The 16,320-nt window shown below is 38.8% G+C and overlaps 1 protein-coding gene and 1 non-coding gene across 12 annotated transcripts; both read right to left on the bottom strand.

Annotated features, from left to right (window-relative positions):
* Window positions 1–255: 255 nt before the first annotated feature.
* TMCO5A (transmembrane and coiled-coil domains 5A) lies at window positions 256–15,719 on the bottom strand. 11 transcript variants are annotated; one of them, XM_004751062.3, is made up of 13 exons: window positions 15,640–15,719; window positions 15,023–15,067; window positions 14,815–14,937; window positions 13,801–13,950; window positions 13,256–13,379; window positions 12,810–12,860; window positions 11,926–11,997; window positions 8,460–8,516; window positions 8,032–8,091; window positions 7,531–7,595; window positions 6,359–6,416; window positions 4,297–4,337; window positions 256–707 (listed from the first exon to the last, which is right to left on the bottom strand). In XM_004751062.3, the coding sequence occupies exons 2-13, from the start codon at window positions 15,055–15,057 to the stop codon at window positions 509–511; spliced, it is 1,035 nt and encodes a 344-aa protein (XP_004751119.1). In that variant the 5' UTR covers window positions 15,058–15,067; window positions 15,640–15,719; the 3' UTR covers window positions 256–508. The 11 variants fall into 11 exon arrangements, with proteins under 11 accessions (XP_004751119.1, XP_004751121.1, XP_004751118.1 ...); XM_004751064.3 differs by having other exon boundaries at window positions 257–707; window positions 14,815–14,919; XM_004751061.3 differs by having other exon boundaries at window positions 257–707; window positions 15,023–15,090; window positions 15,640–15,703.
* On the bottom strand, window positions 3,812–3,914 carry LOC123388397. The gene has a single exon (XR_006602945.1). It is a non-coding gene; the product is annotated as a small nucleolar RNA U13 (small nucleolar RNA).
* Window positions 15,720–16,320: the final 601 nt, after the last annotated feature.

Here is a 16,320-nt window from a genome sequence, read left to right as displayed (position 1 = left end):
CTGGATCCAGCCATGCTGGGAACCTCAGATTTTTAGTTGCACAAGGCAATATACAACCCCCTGCTTTTTTTTTTTTTTTTCCTATGAATTTATAAATTAGTTTAAGTTCAGGTCATTTGTAACCAAATAATTCTAATGTAAGTAGTGAGCAATCTTTTGCATTGCAGGCAGGGATCCAGTCTTTCAGATTTTAAAGATTTTTCCAGAAAAATTGGTCAACTCTAACTTTGCTTAACATCTATGACATTATTCTAAAAATGGTCTAGTTTGTTTACTATCTGGTACATTTAGCTTATCTGTAGTTCTAGAAATCTATTGACAGAGCTTTTTCCCGGGCAAGGTCAGTCTTGGAAAGTCAACATGGAAAGAGAAGGTGATCAAGTAGACAGACCTCAAGGGAAAACTGAAGAAAACCAGAAAACCTTTTCCCTCCACGAATCCCGCCGTCTCTTAGTCTACAGACTCAGACACCACTTGTCTTTTTTTGCTCAAGGATATTTCTTGGAGATCAGTGAGGTAACATGTCCTCTGTCTCAAGTGTGAGAGATGGAAAGAGGAAGCATCTTAGCTTCCACAGGATGTCCCTGTTCAGTATCTTGGGCAGTATGTTGATAAGGAGATCTGGATTTATAAAACTTATATGGAAAAACAAGTAGCCCAGCAGTCTGATGAAAAATAGGGTGGTGAAAAAGACATGTTGAAAAATCCTGAAAAGAGAAAGTTAGAAACTGTTAACCAGAGGTTAGAAAACCAGGAACAAAACAAAACATTCCTAAATGCATGCATTGCTCCTTCTTGCTATTCAAATTGTTGTCTTTATTACCAACAATGCCTTGCAAAGGCAGCTCCTTCCCATATGCTGGCTTGCCTGTTACTCTTTCTTCTATTACCATGTTTTATTTTCTTTGAACATTTATCACTATCTGAAATTATCTTGTTCTTTTATCTTTTGTTTTATTTTCGTTTCTGTTTTGCCATCCTGTTTTCCAAAGCATTGGCAACAATTTGTAACCATCAGCAGGGTATGTGTTTCTGTGAGTCCATATTTTTTCCAACACTTGATAACATCAGATTTTAAAAATTTTGCCAAATGGGTGTAAAGTAATGGTCTTAATTTGAATTTCCTTGATGAACAATGATGCTGAACATCTGTTCACAGGTCTTATGTGTTTCCTCTTGCCCATTTATCTATTAGGTTGTTTTGTTTAGTCTTACTGAGTTGTAGAAGTTCTTTATATGTTCTTGATATCAATCCTTTTCCACTATGTGTACTGTGAATATCTTCTCTCTACTTTAAACTGTTTACTTGCTCTAAGGTGTTGAAGAACAAAAGTTAGTAATTTTAATAAGGTCTAGTTTATCAATTTTTTAAAAAAATTTATTTATTTATTTGACAGAGAGAGATCACAAGTAGGCAGAGAGGCAAGCAGAGAGAGAGAGGAGGAAGCAGGCTCCCCGCTGAGCAGAGAGCCCGATGCGGGACTCGATCCCAGGACCCTGAGATCATGACCCGAGCCAAAGGCAGCGGCTCAACCCACTGAGCCACCCAGGCACCCTAGTTTATCAATTTTTAATTAGAATCAATGCTTTTTGGTCTTATTTAAGAACAATTCCCTACACCAAGGCCTAAAAGATGCTCCTATTTTCTACTAACACTTTATGATAGTTTAGAATATGTCCACACATTCTTTGGTATCATGCCCTTCAAGAGACTCTTCTTCCTCAGCATGTGGCCGGGACTTAATGAGTTGGTTTCTAAAGAAGAATATCATGGAAGTTTGTGGCTTCCTAGATTACATACTAAAGACATTGCAGTTTGCTCCTTACTCTTAGGAGGAAGCCAGCTGTCATGAGCCCTGTGGAGAGCTCCATGTGAGGAAGAGACCTCCTGCCAACAAGCTGCAAAAGTTGCCAGATGTGAGTAAGCTATGGAGGAACTAGATCCCCCAGCCTAGCCAAGCCTTCCACTGACATTAACTTTGGCCAACATCTTAATTGCAACCTGGTAATAGACCATGGACTAGAACTACCCAGCTAAGTGGCTCAGATTCCTAATCTATAGAAACTGTCATATAAATGTTTGTTGCTTGAAGCCACTAAGTTTTGGGACCATTTGTTGTGTGGCAGTAGATAACTGATGCCAAATTTTAATTTTTTTTTTTGACATTTAGTCCTTAATACATCTGGCCTCACTTTCTAAATATTCTGTATAGTAGTGATCCAATCTCATTTTTTCCTCATCTGGATAACTACTTTTTTCCCCCTACCATGTTTATTGGATGATTTTTCCTTTCCTCTCTGGCATATAATCACTGTCATACATCACATATTGAAGTTCTATATATGCACTGCTCCTATTTCATTGATTGATTTTCCTATTCCTGTGGCAGTATCACTCTGTTGTAATTACTGCAGCTTCATGGTAAGTCCTGATATCTGGGAACGCATATTCCCCACTCCTTGCTCTTTTTAAAAATTATCCAGGGTGTTTTTGACTCTATTCTTTTAAATAGAGTATATTTTAGAATAACTGTATTTAATGTAATGAAAACCTTTAGGGCAGTTTGGTTGGAACTGAACTAAGTCCTATTTGAAGAGAATTGATCTATTTATGATATTATGGCTTTCTATCCATGATCATGGTATTTCTCTTCTTTCATTCATGTTACTTTTAATGTTTCCTAATTTCTATAGATTCCTCTGTGGTGGTCCTGATTTCTTTTTTAACTGATGAATTATTTTGGCCTTGTGGTTTTACTCTGATTTGCACAAGTGAATCTCTACTTTTTCCTTTCCTGTATTACCCTAATCGAGCTGTGCTGGTCTGCCACCTGCTGCAGAACAAATTCACTACCTACCTCCTCCTACCAGTGAAAAACAGCCCCTTCCCCACCAGTTTCCTGAAGTTTTTCTCTAGAATTGATCTTGGTGACAGGAGTCAGGGTTCATTATAGTGCAGCATCTTGGTCAGAATTAAAATGAGAAACAGTTTACAAACCTCTTCCTAGTATTCTCCTTGAAGCTAAATACACTATTCATGAAAAAGTTCTGGGATGACATTCCCACAGAAATCTTAGGAATAATCCAGCTTTCTTATTTCTTGAGTCAGTACCCAATATACCAGTGCCCCATAGGATACTGGAACAGAGGAAGAGGAGAGACCTTTTTAGTTTGTTGTGATGAGCTAGACTTTTAGGATGTTGTCAGATTCTCTTTGGGATACCAACTCTTTCAAGGCAAACAGTTCCTATCCTGGGAGCCCACATGGGGAGTTCCATGCGAGGCACTGCTGTCAAATTTTAGGCTAAGGCACCCTGGGAGTTTTAAGGAAATTCTGCTAGCTGTTCTGGGAACATTGTATTTCAGGATAGCCAAATATGTAACACTTCACTTATCTGGTATGAGGGGGGTATCCCCCATAAGCAAATTTTCCAGACAACTGGAGGTGATAGTTAAGCACCAGTAATTTTGTTAGCCATTTTGATGGAACTCTTTCTAAATAATATTTCATGCCACTTTGAATATATGTCTCTCTGTGCCTTCTTAAACGCATTATATTGAACATAATCTTACCTTTTTTGGAAATGCAAGGGTTTCATCGAATGCCAGTTTATTTTGCTATCATACTGATTCCCTTAGGACTAATATCCACTTCGTTGTTTTGAATCTTGAGCTCTTACTCAGTTTAAAAGTATTTTTGAACAATTATTATGGGCTGGGTACTGTTGGGTTTGATTCTCTTTCACAATCGTTATTTTCTCTTATTTACTATTAGGCTGGGGGTATATGTGCATTTACAAGTTCTCTACTATTTCTAATGTAACATGTTGACATTTTACAATATCGGGGGGGGAGGCACATCTGACATAATAGTGTGAAAACCCCATTCATCATCCTATAAACCACAAAAGGATCTTTCCATTCATAATCTACTGATGTTTTTGGAGAACCAGATCCATCAAGCTAATTCAGATTGTTAAAGGGAAGAGGGAGTATCAGTTTGCCATATTTCTCTTAGGCGACAAAATTCCTGTTTCTGATTACTACTAGGCTATTCACTTCTGAAACTGGGAAGTTGAGATTAGGAATTGCCTTTGGACAAGGAAGTCATACATTAGAACTGAGAAACATAGTCATCAATGACACTAGTTTTTTGACTTCACTCTGGAAGTACATGTGTATACAAAGGTCTCCTTGTCTAGAGTTTATTATTTTCATTTTTATTTTTATTTTTTCCAGGATGGCTAAGTGGAACTCCCAGTTTTCCAGGAGGTTTACTCAAACATATTTACCTACCTTTTGCAGAACCGTGTTCCCTTCTTTTGTAGAGAATGATCCTGGGAGAATAAAGGACATGAATAAATAAGCAATTTCTGGGAGTTATCATCCCTATCAAATAATATTCAGTGAGCTATTAGTTAATGTTATATTTAGATAGTGTCTTAACAATTTTTTATATACAGAACATGGAATTTTTAAGACAACCACGTGTATGTGTGTGTGTGTGTGTGTGTGTAATTTTGTATCACTTTTTTATTTATTGGTAGGAATAAATTGAGGCATAAAAAGGTAAGATGTGTCATACAGCTAATAAGTGACAGGACCAGGCTTGGAACCTGGGTCCTACAAATCTACATTCAGGGCTCTTTGAACTCTTCTTTTACCTCCTGCTTAATCCGTAACCCTTAAAAAAGTTTATAAGCTATGAAAACCATATAAATATATTCTAAGAGAAGTTTTCAGAGCTATAAAAATGTAAAGATGAGGATATATCCTGGATTTCTGTGGTATCTCAATTCCAAAATATTTTCTCAGTTATTTCATTTTCCTTTTAGCTTCCTTGTGAGATAAAAAAATGAAGAGGAATTACAGTCACATTTTAAAATTGTGAAAATGATGTTCACAGAATTAGAATTAGAAAGAAACTTTTTGGGTTACAAATTTGGTTCTGTAACTTGAGCAGCATGTCAACTGGTCGTTTGCTCAGGCGGACTCTGTAAAGATTGCTCAAACATCATAGGTCATCAAACCATCATGGAACTTTGGTAATCTTGATGAAGACAACAACTCTGCTTTTTCTCCAGTAGTTGGTGAGAAGGGATGCTTTGATGAGTCATTGGTGGACAGAAGGTAGGATATATCAGGGAGCATGGGAAGCTTGGTTCTAGAGAGGTGGGGTCCAGTTAATTTCAGGAGTTTTGTTTTTGTTTGTTGTATAGTATGTAAGGTTGGGACTTGTATATTATATCTTGTATATTATACAAGAATGACTTGTATAATATACAAGGTTGGAACCAGAGTGACCTGTGACTTCCCAGTGGGAACCATGGTCACTGTGAATGTGGTCTAATATATATCCTAACATCTGGATGACCCCAGGGGCAATGGTTGTGGATATTTGCTTTTTAGGGAGAGATGACTTTTTGTTTTCTGACATTATGAAGACCATATATCCAATGATAAAATTTCTGGTGAATGTCAATTCTGGCTCTAAAGCCAATATAAATTAAAAAATTAAAGTCTAACAAATGTTTTATCTTTTTGCCTATGTACTTGCTGCCACAAGCAGGCCAAGAGGCGTGGTGCTCTACATCCAACTCTGTGTCCTTTAGATCTCGGCATGTATGCTAATGGCACCATGGTGTTAAATATGAACAGACACTGAAGCTGTATCATAAAGTAATGACTTCTCATTTTTTTAAAAAAAAGATTTTATTTATTTATTTGACAGACAGAGATCACAAGTAGGCAGAGAGGCAGGCAGAGAGAGAGGGGGGAAGCAGGCTCCCCGCTGAGCAGAGAGCCTGATGCGGGGCTTGATCCTAGGACCCTAGATCATGACCTGAGCCGAAGGCAGAGGCTTAACCCACTGAGCCATCCAAGTGCCCCTGCTTCTCATGTTTTATCTCATGGGTTAGATTAGCTGGTGATGGATGCCCTGGTGCTCTGTGTAGTGAGCGATTTGGGACCATGTTGGGATCACCAGGAAAGAGCACTGTGATTCTGGGAGATGGGAGAAGTGGTATCTGTGTCCTGTGTTGGCTTCCTCTCCATACAGCATACCCTCAGTTAATGTTCCTTCTTGCTTCCACCCAGAACTCTGTGAGGTCTTAGGCTAGTTTCTTTGAGAACACATTATTTGGATGGCGCTAAGAAAGGGAAGATCATTGTTCCATAGCATCTTCTTTGTTTGTGTATTTAGGGTTGGAATGCTTTAGAATTATGTCTGATACTATTCTTGGAATCTTAGAAAATGCACATGGGAAAATTGGTGTGTGTTTGGTGGCTGATAGTGTTTTGGAAACTCCCTTGAAGGCATTGACACTGAGAGAAGCTGAAGGTGGAGTGTAATGCTTACCTTATGATTTTGGCTGTTAGACTCTTTTCTTACAAAATTCATGCTCAAGACTTTTGATCTGGGGGAAAAAGAACCAAGATAGGGACTGAATAAAGTACATACAAATATTCATACTATATCATTGTTATTTAAAAACAGTTTTATATTCTAAAGCTATACTGTCCACTATTGTAGCCAGTGACTATATGTAACTGTTTACATTTAATGACAATAAAAAAAATCAGTTCCTCAGTCACAATAGTCATCTTTCAAGTACTCAGTAGGTGACTAGTGGCTACATACTGGATAGCACAGAAAGTTCCACTGGGCAGCCCCATTCTAAAATCTTGGCTTAGCAATGAAGCCACACTTAATGTTCAGGAAGGATCTCAGGAGACTTGAAGGGGTTCTTTAAGGGCAGGGACCTCCAAGTCCTGGTATTCTAGCCTCCAGGTCACAGTGTGGACTGAGTTTACTTAGAGGCTATGTGCAGTTTAGGTCTTTTTTTCTTGATCCCAAGATTCTAAAATATTTAATAAATGGAAATGCTTCCCAACTGATTTAAGATTTAAATTCTAAAGAGGGTCAGGAAATGAAAGTGAGGTTTTTGGCTTTAGTTTCTCACTATTTAAACTCTTTTGACAAAATCAAAGATTAGTTTTTTTGGAGGGGGCTTTTCTCTATTATTTCTAATTTTTAATGTTCATAGTTTCATATAGTATATAATTTGGTTTCTTACTATGATAGCCCTAGTTTGTATCTACAGATTAGTTTCATGTCTATTCCATATGGTTGAGTTTCTATATATTTTGGGGAAGTAAAGGTGATATTAATTTTAAGACCTTTTTGATAAAATTTAAGGAATGCCTTTCTTTATCAAGGTGCCAGACCCATAACCCTTTTTACAGCATGTGTTAATGCCTTTAATATAAACCCAAATAACTGGTAATGTGATAAAATTATGAAGGAAGGTGTGCTTTTTTGCAGTCTTTTAAGACAGATGGGAGGACCTGCATTTTGATATGGGTGTGGCTTGTGGGGATCAACCAGCTTGCTAAGAGAGGGGACGGTTATATGGTATTGAGGCTCACTCAATTCTGAATAGGAATTGGTCAGAGAAAAGTTTGCTCTGACCCAGGCTGAGATGGAGTTACCACTAAAACCAGGATGTTCCTTTGTTTGCCAAAGCTCACACTTCTCTTTCAAGGAACCGAGTCTCTAGTTCTTCTTCTATTTTCCTCAGTGTTTCCTGGTACTTCTTCAAAGGGAAATAAAAGAAACCACAGTTATTAGCCAGAAGCTTTATGCTCTTTCTAATCATATTAAGCACGTTTTCACTACATTGTCATGTGAATGGTTGGTATTTTCACTGCCATTGTGTCTCCTTTCCCAGTCCGGAGAGGACTACTTCCACTACTCCAGATCTCTCATTGCACTTCACCACTGGGCAGGTGTCTGCGGTTATCAGGATTATAAATAGGAAAAAGGTGCTCATTTTAAATTTAAGAGCACATAACTTGTGAGACTAGGGCACTAATAGAATGATTCTGGTGGTAGAGTGTCATCCTCCCTAAAAGCCTTTGTAATGCCACCTTGAAGAATTAATGTTGTTGCAGTGTTCTTTAAAAAGCCTGGTTTCATTTCATCCTGTACCCTAACAAACCCACTGCTATCCCTTTATTGAGAAACTGTACCTTTATGCAGAGGGCCTGGTCCTCACAGAGCTGAGCCACAAATGCATAGTCTTCCATTACCTGGGAAGCCAAAATTCAGTCTTAAATTTTGTTCAATAAATTGCTATAAGAACAGTAGTGTACTTGGTGCCTCGTAGGTTCTAGGCCCTAAATGTGCTTTTCTAGTTGTTCTAAATATGTATTTCTGTACATATAAACTCATATTTTTTTAAAGGATAAACAGGCTATTCTTTATGGTCCCAAAGAGAATTATTTGGGGACAGTTGGGAGAAAAATAGATACTAATTTATTGATACAGATTATGGAAGGTATCCTATAAAAATAGGGGGACTGTATTCACACAGTCTAGTACATTCCTTCAAACTGTGTGACCAAGGATCAAGATTTCCTTCCTTTGGGAGAAGTAGCATTGAAGTTATTGTCATTACCTTGGCTAGCTCTTTCTCTTGGTCTGCACAGGAAGCTTCCAGCTGTTGTAACTTGGCCTATAGAAAGCGAAGGAGACTGGTAACTCAGCCAGGCAAAAGCGGGTTCCATTCTGAAATGGGATCTTCAAGGTTATCCTACAGGTCGATTAAGTGCCTCAGGACCAATTTCAGATGTCTTTTTATTGGAGGGGATTCAAACTTGAGGTGAGATGACTCTTGACTTTGAATTTAAATGGTAAATATTAGCCAAATGGAGTACTGGAAGATATATTTCCCATGCAGAGATTATAGCAAGGACCAAGACTGTGAAATAGCACAAATTTGGCATAATCGAAGAAGTTATGTGGTGGGAACCTAGGGGAGATTTGTTTAGAATGAAGTGAGGTGGGGAAAGGTAGCCATGTATGAGATTACGTAGGGGTTTATAGCTTCTAGAGAGTTTGATTCTTTATTCTAATTGCAGGGAGAAGCCAGGGGAGAGTTTGAAGTTGTAAAGACACAATTTGGTTCATTTTCTTTCTAAAGAAGAGTTCTTTCTGTGTGTGAAACGTATTGTTTAGGGGTAAGTGTAAAAGCAAGAGGATCAGTGAAGAGGCTGCTTTAGCATCCAGGTGAGGGTTTAGAGTGTTTTTCAAAAGGGTGGTAGTTATAGCACTAGTAGATAGAAAGGAATAGATGCATTTGGGATATATCGTATCAGCAGAGGGGACATACTGCAGTCTTTCCTCCTTTCCCTTTTCAGTTCTGTTGTTCCCACTCTCATCTAGCTACCATTATTTCATGTTTGGACTCTTCTCACAGTTCCTTTCCTCTTCAGGCAATTACATCTAGGACCAAATAACCAAATGTGCCAAGGACTGTATTTTACTTATTTTATTGTATTTCAAACAGAAAATTTTTATTTATTTTTTTCTAAAATTTTATTTAAATTTTAGTTAGTTAAGATGCAGTGCAATACTATTGGTTTCAGGAGAAGAATTTAGTGGTACATCACTTACATACAAGACCCAGTGATCATCATAAAAAGTGTCCTTCTTAATGCCCATCAACCATCTAGCCCAGTCCCTACCTACTTCCCTTTCATTAGCCCTCAGTTTGTTCTCTGTTGTTAAGAGTCTCTTATGGTTTGTTTCCCTCTCTTTCCCCCCCCCTCCTGTATATCTCTTTGCTTTGTTTCTTAAATTCAACATATGAATGTAATCGTATGGTATTTGTTTTTCTCTGACTTTCACTTGGTAAGGGCTATATTTTAAAGGTTTATTTATTTATTTCAGAGAGAGAGACAGAGAGTGAGTGAGCATAGAGGGAGGGACAGAGAGAGAGAGAGAGAGAGAGAGAGAGAATCCTCAAGCAGATTACATGTTCAGCCTGGAGTCTGACACGTGGGCTTGATCCCAGGACCCTGAGATCATGACCTGAGCTGAAACCAAGGGTCAGATGCTGAGCCACCCAGGCAACCCTAAGGGCTGTATTTTAATCTTTTTTTTTTTTTTAAGATTTTGTTTATTTATTTGAGAGAGAGGCAGTGAGAAAGAGCATGAGCGAGGAGAAGGTCAGTGGGAGAAGCAGACTCCCCATGGAGCCGGGAGCCTGATGCGGGACTCCGGGATCATGACCTGAGCCGAAGGCAGTCGTCCAACCAACTGAGCCACCCAGGCGTCCCTAAGGGCTGTATTTTAAAGACAGTGGTCTGAGTCACAGGTTGTTGAGGTAGGCATCCTATTAACTACTGAGCTGATCACCAGCATGCAGGAGGAACAGAAGCAACAGAGATGATGTATATTTCATAGAATTAGAGATGCCACCTGAGAATTCTACAAAATAGGTGGGCAGAAGGGAGTAATTCAAAGGGTTGATAATACTCTGGAATGTTTTAGGGTTGGGCCAAGCACTGCCAGGAAAAAAATGGTCATTGTTGTGCTGGGAACTTTCTATCTAGAGTCTATTGGAATCAGCTCACCTGACGTGGCCAGTATAGCCAGACTTAAAAGTGTTACCACTAGATTCTCGCAGGCTTACATTAGCAAAACACATTTTGGGCAGAAGAAGGAAGAAAATTAATCTCCTGATTATTGCAGAGTTATGGCAAGGGTAGTCAAGGAACTTCATATTCCTTTGTAGTCTTAGTTCCAATTTATTCCTGAGATACATACAGAGTCCTGATTTCTTTCTTCCCAAATAAGTTTCCTGGATGGGCATGCCCAAGCAAGATTACTTAGTGGCTTTGGACTTCCTTTTTTTTTTTTTTTTTTTTATTGCTATCAACACTGATTTGTCCAACAGAACATAGGGCAGTAATGCTCTCTTCTTTCATTTTCTATTTTCAGTGTGTCCATATCTTTGGAGGCTTCATGCACAGAGTATAGGCTTAAGTATGGACTTAAATGTGGATTTAAGAAGCAAGAAAGATTGAGAAATAGGGACAGTCTGTTTAAAAGCCCATTGTATATTATATTGTTAGGTAGTAAAACATAATTTTTATCTTTATACTGAAGAATTCTCTATTTGTTCTTAAATATATAAAAATAACTCTCAATTTAAGAAAAAAGAAACCAGGGGCACCTGGCTGGCTCAGTCAAAAGAACATGCAACTCTCGATCGCAGGGTCATGAGTTTGAGTCCCATGTTGGATATAGAGATTATTAAATAATAATATTAATGATAATAGTAATAATAATATTTAAAAAAGAAGAAAAAGAGAGATTAGGGAGGCAAGGACAAAGAGATAATCCTACAGAAATGATCAAGTAAGAATTTTATCTGCTCTCTGAATAAAAAAGTCTAAATCTTGTATCTTTGATCAGATGGGTTGTGGTTGTGCTCATGTTCTTAGCTCTGGAACACAACTAAGGAAATGCTAAGCACTCTATGATGCACTTAGCAGAGGTCACTCTGTACTTGAGGGACCAACTGACTGAATCCCTTTCTGGATGGGAGTCAATGACAGGATGTGTAAATTACCTAGCACACAGTAGATTTACAAATCCAAACTCTGCCTGTGAATTCATACATGTGTTTCAGCCAGACTTTTAAATAATCACCTTAAAATTGTGAGCCTTTAATGTTTTAGAACTCCAAAAAAGAGAATATTTTGTATATACAATTTCATTTAATTTTCAAACCGAGGCTGGGAGGGACTGATTAAATTGCCCACCTTCTCATATCCTCTGTAAGTACCTCTGGGGCCAGGATTTAAATGAAGGACTTCAGCTGCCTCTAATATTATTATGTATTTGTGCATTTGTATTCTGCTTTTTTTGATGGAAAGAGAATAAAAAAATATATGGCTTCAGACTGAAATTCCTTACTAAGGGCAGAGGAGAATTCAGCACTTAGCAGCCAAGGCTTAAGACTGGCATGGCTGAAACTACAAAGAGTTTGTCCTAACTTTGACAGTTGTTTCCACTTGAAGGCTTGTTTTCTGGTCATGCAGCCCAAACCCATTCGAGATGGCTTTTTTGTTTACCTTTGACTCTTCTGGGGATCCCTCTGTTTTGTCTTGTTCACACTTGGTTGCCTTATGTGATTTTCTTGTAAGCTGTGGGTTCAATTAGAAAAAATAGATTTCAAGTAAAAAATATATCAAATTAAAAAATATGGAGGACAAAGATATTCTCTGCTGTGTGGGGCCAATTCCTTGGCCTTGATTGAAGCTGCCAGGAAATGGTCTCTTGGTGGATACTTGGTATATTTGGGAACATCTTTGTTCTACCTCCATCTTCTCATTAGTTTTTTATTTTATTTTTATTTTTTTTTTTTTTATTATTATTTTTTAAATTTTTTATTTCTTTTCAGTGTAACAGTATTTTCTCATTAGTTTTGACCACCAAGTAGAGTCTGCTCAAAGAAGGAGTACTTCCCTGAACCCCCTCGTCCAGGCTGGATTACTCAGGGCTCCAGCATGGGTCAGAAAGTATGGTAATCATAAAGAAGCCCACTGTATTTTGACCAGGAGTTGAGGTAGAGGGAATACCTGGACAAAGGAGAGGTAACTTTTTGGCATTCAGTATTTTAAAAGTCTCTAGTGAAAGTAAAATTAACCTCTCACCATAAGGGTCCCAGTCCATCCCTTCAAAAGATTGTCAATTGGGATCTATTTCTTGTGATAGAATGAGGAAGCCATGGGATCATAGACTACCTGGAATACCCTATGCACTCCTTTCACCGGGCACTTGCAGGCCAAAGCCATGGCACTTAGCTCATGCGGTTCAGCCTCAGGAGAGCGGAGCAGGAGTAGCAACCATCCCCAGCACAGGTCTCTCTGACATGTGGGATTCTGCATGATCTTTTCCCCTCCCTTGCCTCTTTGATAACTAGGGGATACTCAGGAACATGAGAGCTCCTCCCCACCTTTCTTTGAAGTTCTGCTATACTGTGGACCAGAGTCTCATTCTTCCTATCCTGTTGAGAAAAAGAAGCAGAGTATAAGTAGAGTATAAGTGTGCATCTGCACACCATCATCTGTCTTTATTCAGTTGATTTTTCTCCATTTCACCCCAGAGATGTTTTCCTGCAGTAACTGTACCTTCCTGCATAATGGCAGGTGAAGGACCTGTGGTTTGATCTCAGTATGGACACACCAACTTACCAGGGATTGAGATGTCCACATGCAGGCCTTCCTAATAATAATTTTACCAGAGAAACCCTACCCTCTACACATCTCCTTCCCATGGAAGAACACAATCTGCCATGACTTTGGAGTTGACTATTCTTTGTATGTAAAAAGGGGAGACTATTTTACCTGACAGTGCTGAGGAATCAAACCTATCAAATTGTGCTTCCTGCTTTTTGCTTACGAGTCTGGCTGTTTCTTCTTCCAGCTCCTGCAAGGCTTTTTCCCTCTCTACTGCGGTGCAGTTCTCCTTCTCCCACTCCTCATTTTCAGTCAAGTCTCTGGTCTGGGTGATCTCACTTTCCAGCCTGTATAACATAAGTACACACTATGAGGAATGACAGCCTTCGAACTGGTAAAGCATGTGTCAGTTTTAAGGGTACTCAATGATAATAAATACAAAAATCAAGTTGGAAATCCTTTCTTTCCTGGAACCTTAGGATCAGAATCACTTTAAAGATAAGACAAGCAAGATTCCTATGACTTCCACATCAAACACCCCAGTGTTCTTTCAGCTCAGGTAAGCATCACTCATTCTTTTAGGATTCTTTTTGAAAATTGCTATATTTCAGGGTTTGAGACATAGACAAACACCAAGGAATGAAGAAGAAACTCTTTTCATATATAAGATACAGGTCCCCAGAGTAAGCTGGAAAATTCAATTGTGTTTCATTTCCTCCACCCAGTTCTTTGGGTTAGGAACGTCCCTCATGAAGCCCCAACACTTACCTCTGAATCTCGTTTTCTTTCTCGTGGATTTTGAGAAGAAGTTCTTGATTTGCTTCATCTATTCTCTGCATATCCCTTTCAAGGTCCATGTTCAAACTGTTAATGTTCCTCTTTGACTGGACCAATCTTAAGATTTCCACTTTCTCTGACCTATAAACTCAGCCCCCCAAATGGACAAGGGCCAGTTATCTTAAGATCAATAACCTTTGGACCAAAGAGGGTATCGAGAAGACATGTAACTCATTAGCCTGGCTATTTCTGGTAGTGTACTTTTCCTTTTTTATATTTAGGAAATTGCATTTCTTAATTTCTTAATTATTAATTAAAATATAATTAATATTCTTAATTCTTAATTTCTTAATTCTTAATTTCTTAATTATGCTCTACAATTTGTTTCAATAATTCTTAACTCAGCGAGGGCGGTTTTACCCAGCATTTCTCAGCCAAAGTGCTCAGGATTATAGTGCATCTCCACTTTGGTTCCAAGAGAAGTTTTGCTTCCTTAAATAGCCTTTTGCATTGGAGGGAGTGGTTTTTCAAATTGTTCACAATGCTATGCACTTTTGTCAAGTACTTCTATTTGGGTAGCAGGTACATAATTTATGCTTGGACCCTGCTTTATGCAGAGCCACAAGAAGTTTCCACCACCAGTTAGGACTTGGTCTTTTCCCACCTCCCCCATCTGAAAACTTCTCCACTGCCTGCTGTAATGCTTGAGAATCTACTATGGGAGTCACTTCATTGAGCACACAGAAGTAATCCAGGCATTCACATTCATGAATGCAGACATCTTTTTTGAAGTAAATTTGAATGAAATAATAGTAACTTAATGCTAGTATAGTCTAGAAAGTTATCTGGCACATAGGAACCTCTCAATAAATTTTTCATTTTCTTTTGTGGCACTTAAGTAATTGGTTTCTCTCTAAAATAATTAACTAGAAATAAGATAGTGAGGCAGAGAGACTTTTGTTTTGAGTAGGGATGAGGGATGATTTTGGAAAAGAAAAGTCGTACCTTGGAAGGGCTGGTTTGGAGGGTAATGGCTTTGCAATGGCTATCACTTCAGGAGGGCAATGGGGTGCTTGGGGCGGAGAGCGGTGAGGGATGGATGGATAGGAGCTGAAGGAAAGAGGGAGACTAGAAGATGAAGAAAGGAATCAACAGCAGTCATGCTTCATACCTTGGTTCTTGGATGTGGCTTTGCATAATCATGACTACTTACTCATAATCTAGCTGAGTGTTCTTGTGTCCTTCCATTGTAGATTCCCTAAAATACCAGCAGAGATGTATCTAATAAATCAGGGGAAACAGGTCCATTTATAAAACACAGTAACTGGCTGAGAGTCCCAAAAGACAGGAATAAAATCAAGTTAACTGGTTTCCTCCCTCCCACTCCTACATTTTGGACATAACAAAACTTAGCCTTCTGAGTCTTCTGTGCATGATAGGATTATGCTTCAGTAAGGATATGGTGAAGATAGAGGGATAATGCTGGAAAATTCAATATATATCCTGCTAGTACTGAGATGATTCACCAACACAAAATCCTTTGGAAGTGTATACATGGCAATAAGAATCAACAGAGGTCATCAATTGTTCTTAAATCTCTTTTTTTCCCTCTATGCCCAGCTGCTTCTCTTAACACCCCATGGGCATGGATACATGTGCATAACTGCCCTGAAAAATAATCTCTTTGTTTTCTCGCCTGGCTTCTGCAAGGATCTCCAGATATTAAGATCCTCTAGTATTAAATAGGACTCAGAAAAAATAAGCAGTAGTAAATAATGTGGCTTATTTTGGTACTTAGTTGCCTCCTTTTCTCCAATAAACTCTACCTCCCTTCTAATGTATGATCTTCTTGATTCTGCCCTAGTCTGTTAGCTTCTGAAGGGTTTAATCTTTCCCCACTGGAACCATCCAATAGAATCTCAGAACCTTCCATTGGGTCATGAGTCTGCTATTGACATAGGATGGGTGGGGCAGTATGTCACAGTAGGGTGGGTAGCAATGGTTTCTCATCATTTGTGCCAAGTTCAGAGCCTAGATGGGTACATGTTTCATGACTGAGTCTTCCCTTTGGTGGTGGTAGTTTCAGTGGATCTGATTTCTAGGCAGTCTGAAGGGATAGCCTCTGTCTGTATTCCTCTGGCAGACTGAGCACTTTCCTTGTCCAAATGTGACTCATGTGGGAGCTCTGGGTCCTAACACCAGCATCCCAGTCCCATAAAGTGGCCAATTCACTACTCATTCATTCAACAAACACTGAAACTTTGAAGGAGCACCTATTTTTGCCAGGCACTCTTCTAAGTACTAGGGAGATAGAGTGAACAAAATAGCCTGAAGCACCTGCCTTTATGGAGTTTACATTCTAGGTTATGTGTGTCGGAGAGATGGGACAAGCAACAAAATAAATGAGTAAATTTATCTTATCTGGTAGGTACCTTTTGGCCAGATTCTATACAATTTGTAACTTTTTGTGTGTGTGTGCTAGTCACGGAAACCTGGAAATTTCAGATCTTG

The sequence above is a fragment of the Mustela putorius genome, unplaced genomic scaffold (assembly GCF_011764305.1).
Source record: "Mustela putorius furo isolate JIRA1106 unplaced genomic scaffold, ASM1176430v1.1 tig00003898_pilon_pilon_pilon, whole genome shotgun sequence".
Lineage (NCBI taxonomy): Eukaryota > Metazoa > Chordata > Mammalia > Carnivora > Mustelidae > Mustela > Mustela putorius.
This window is presented reverse-complemented; position numbering and strand designations above follow the sequence as displayed.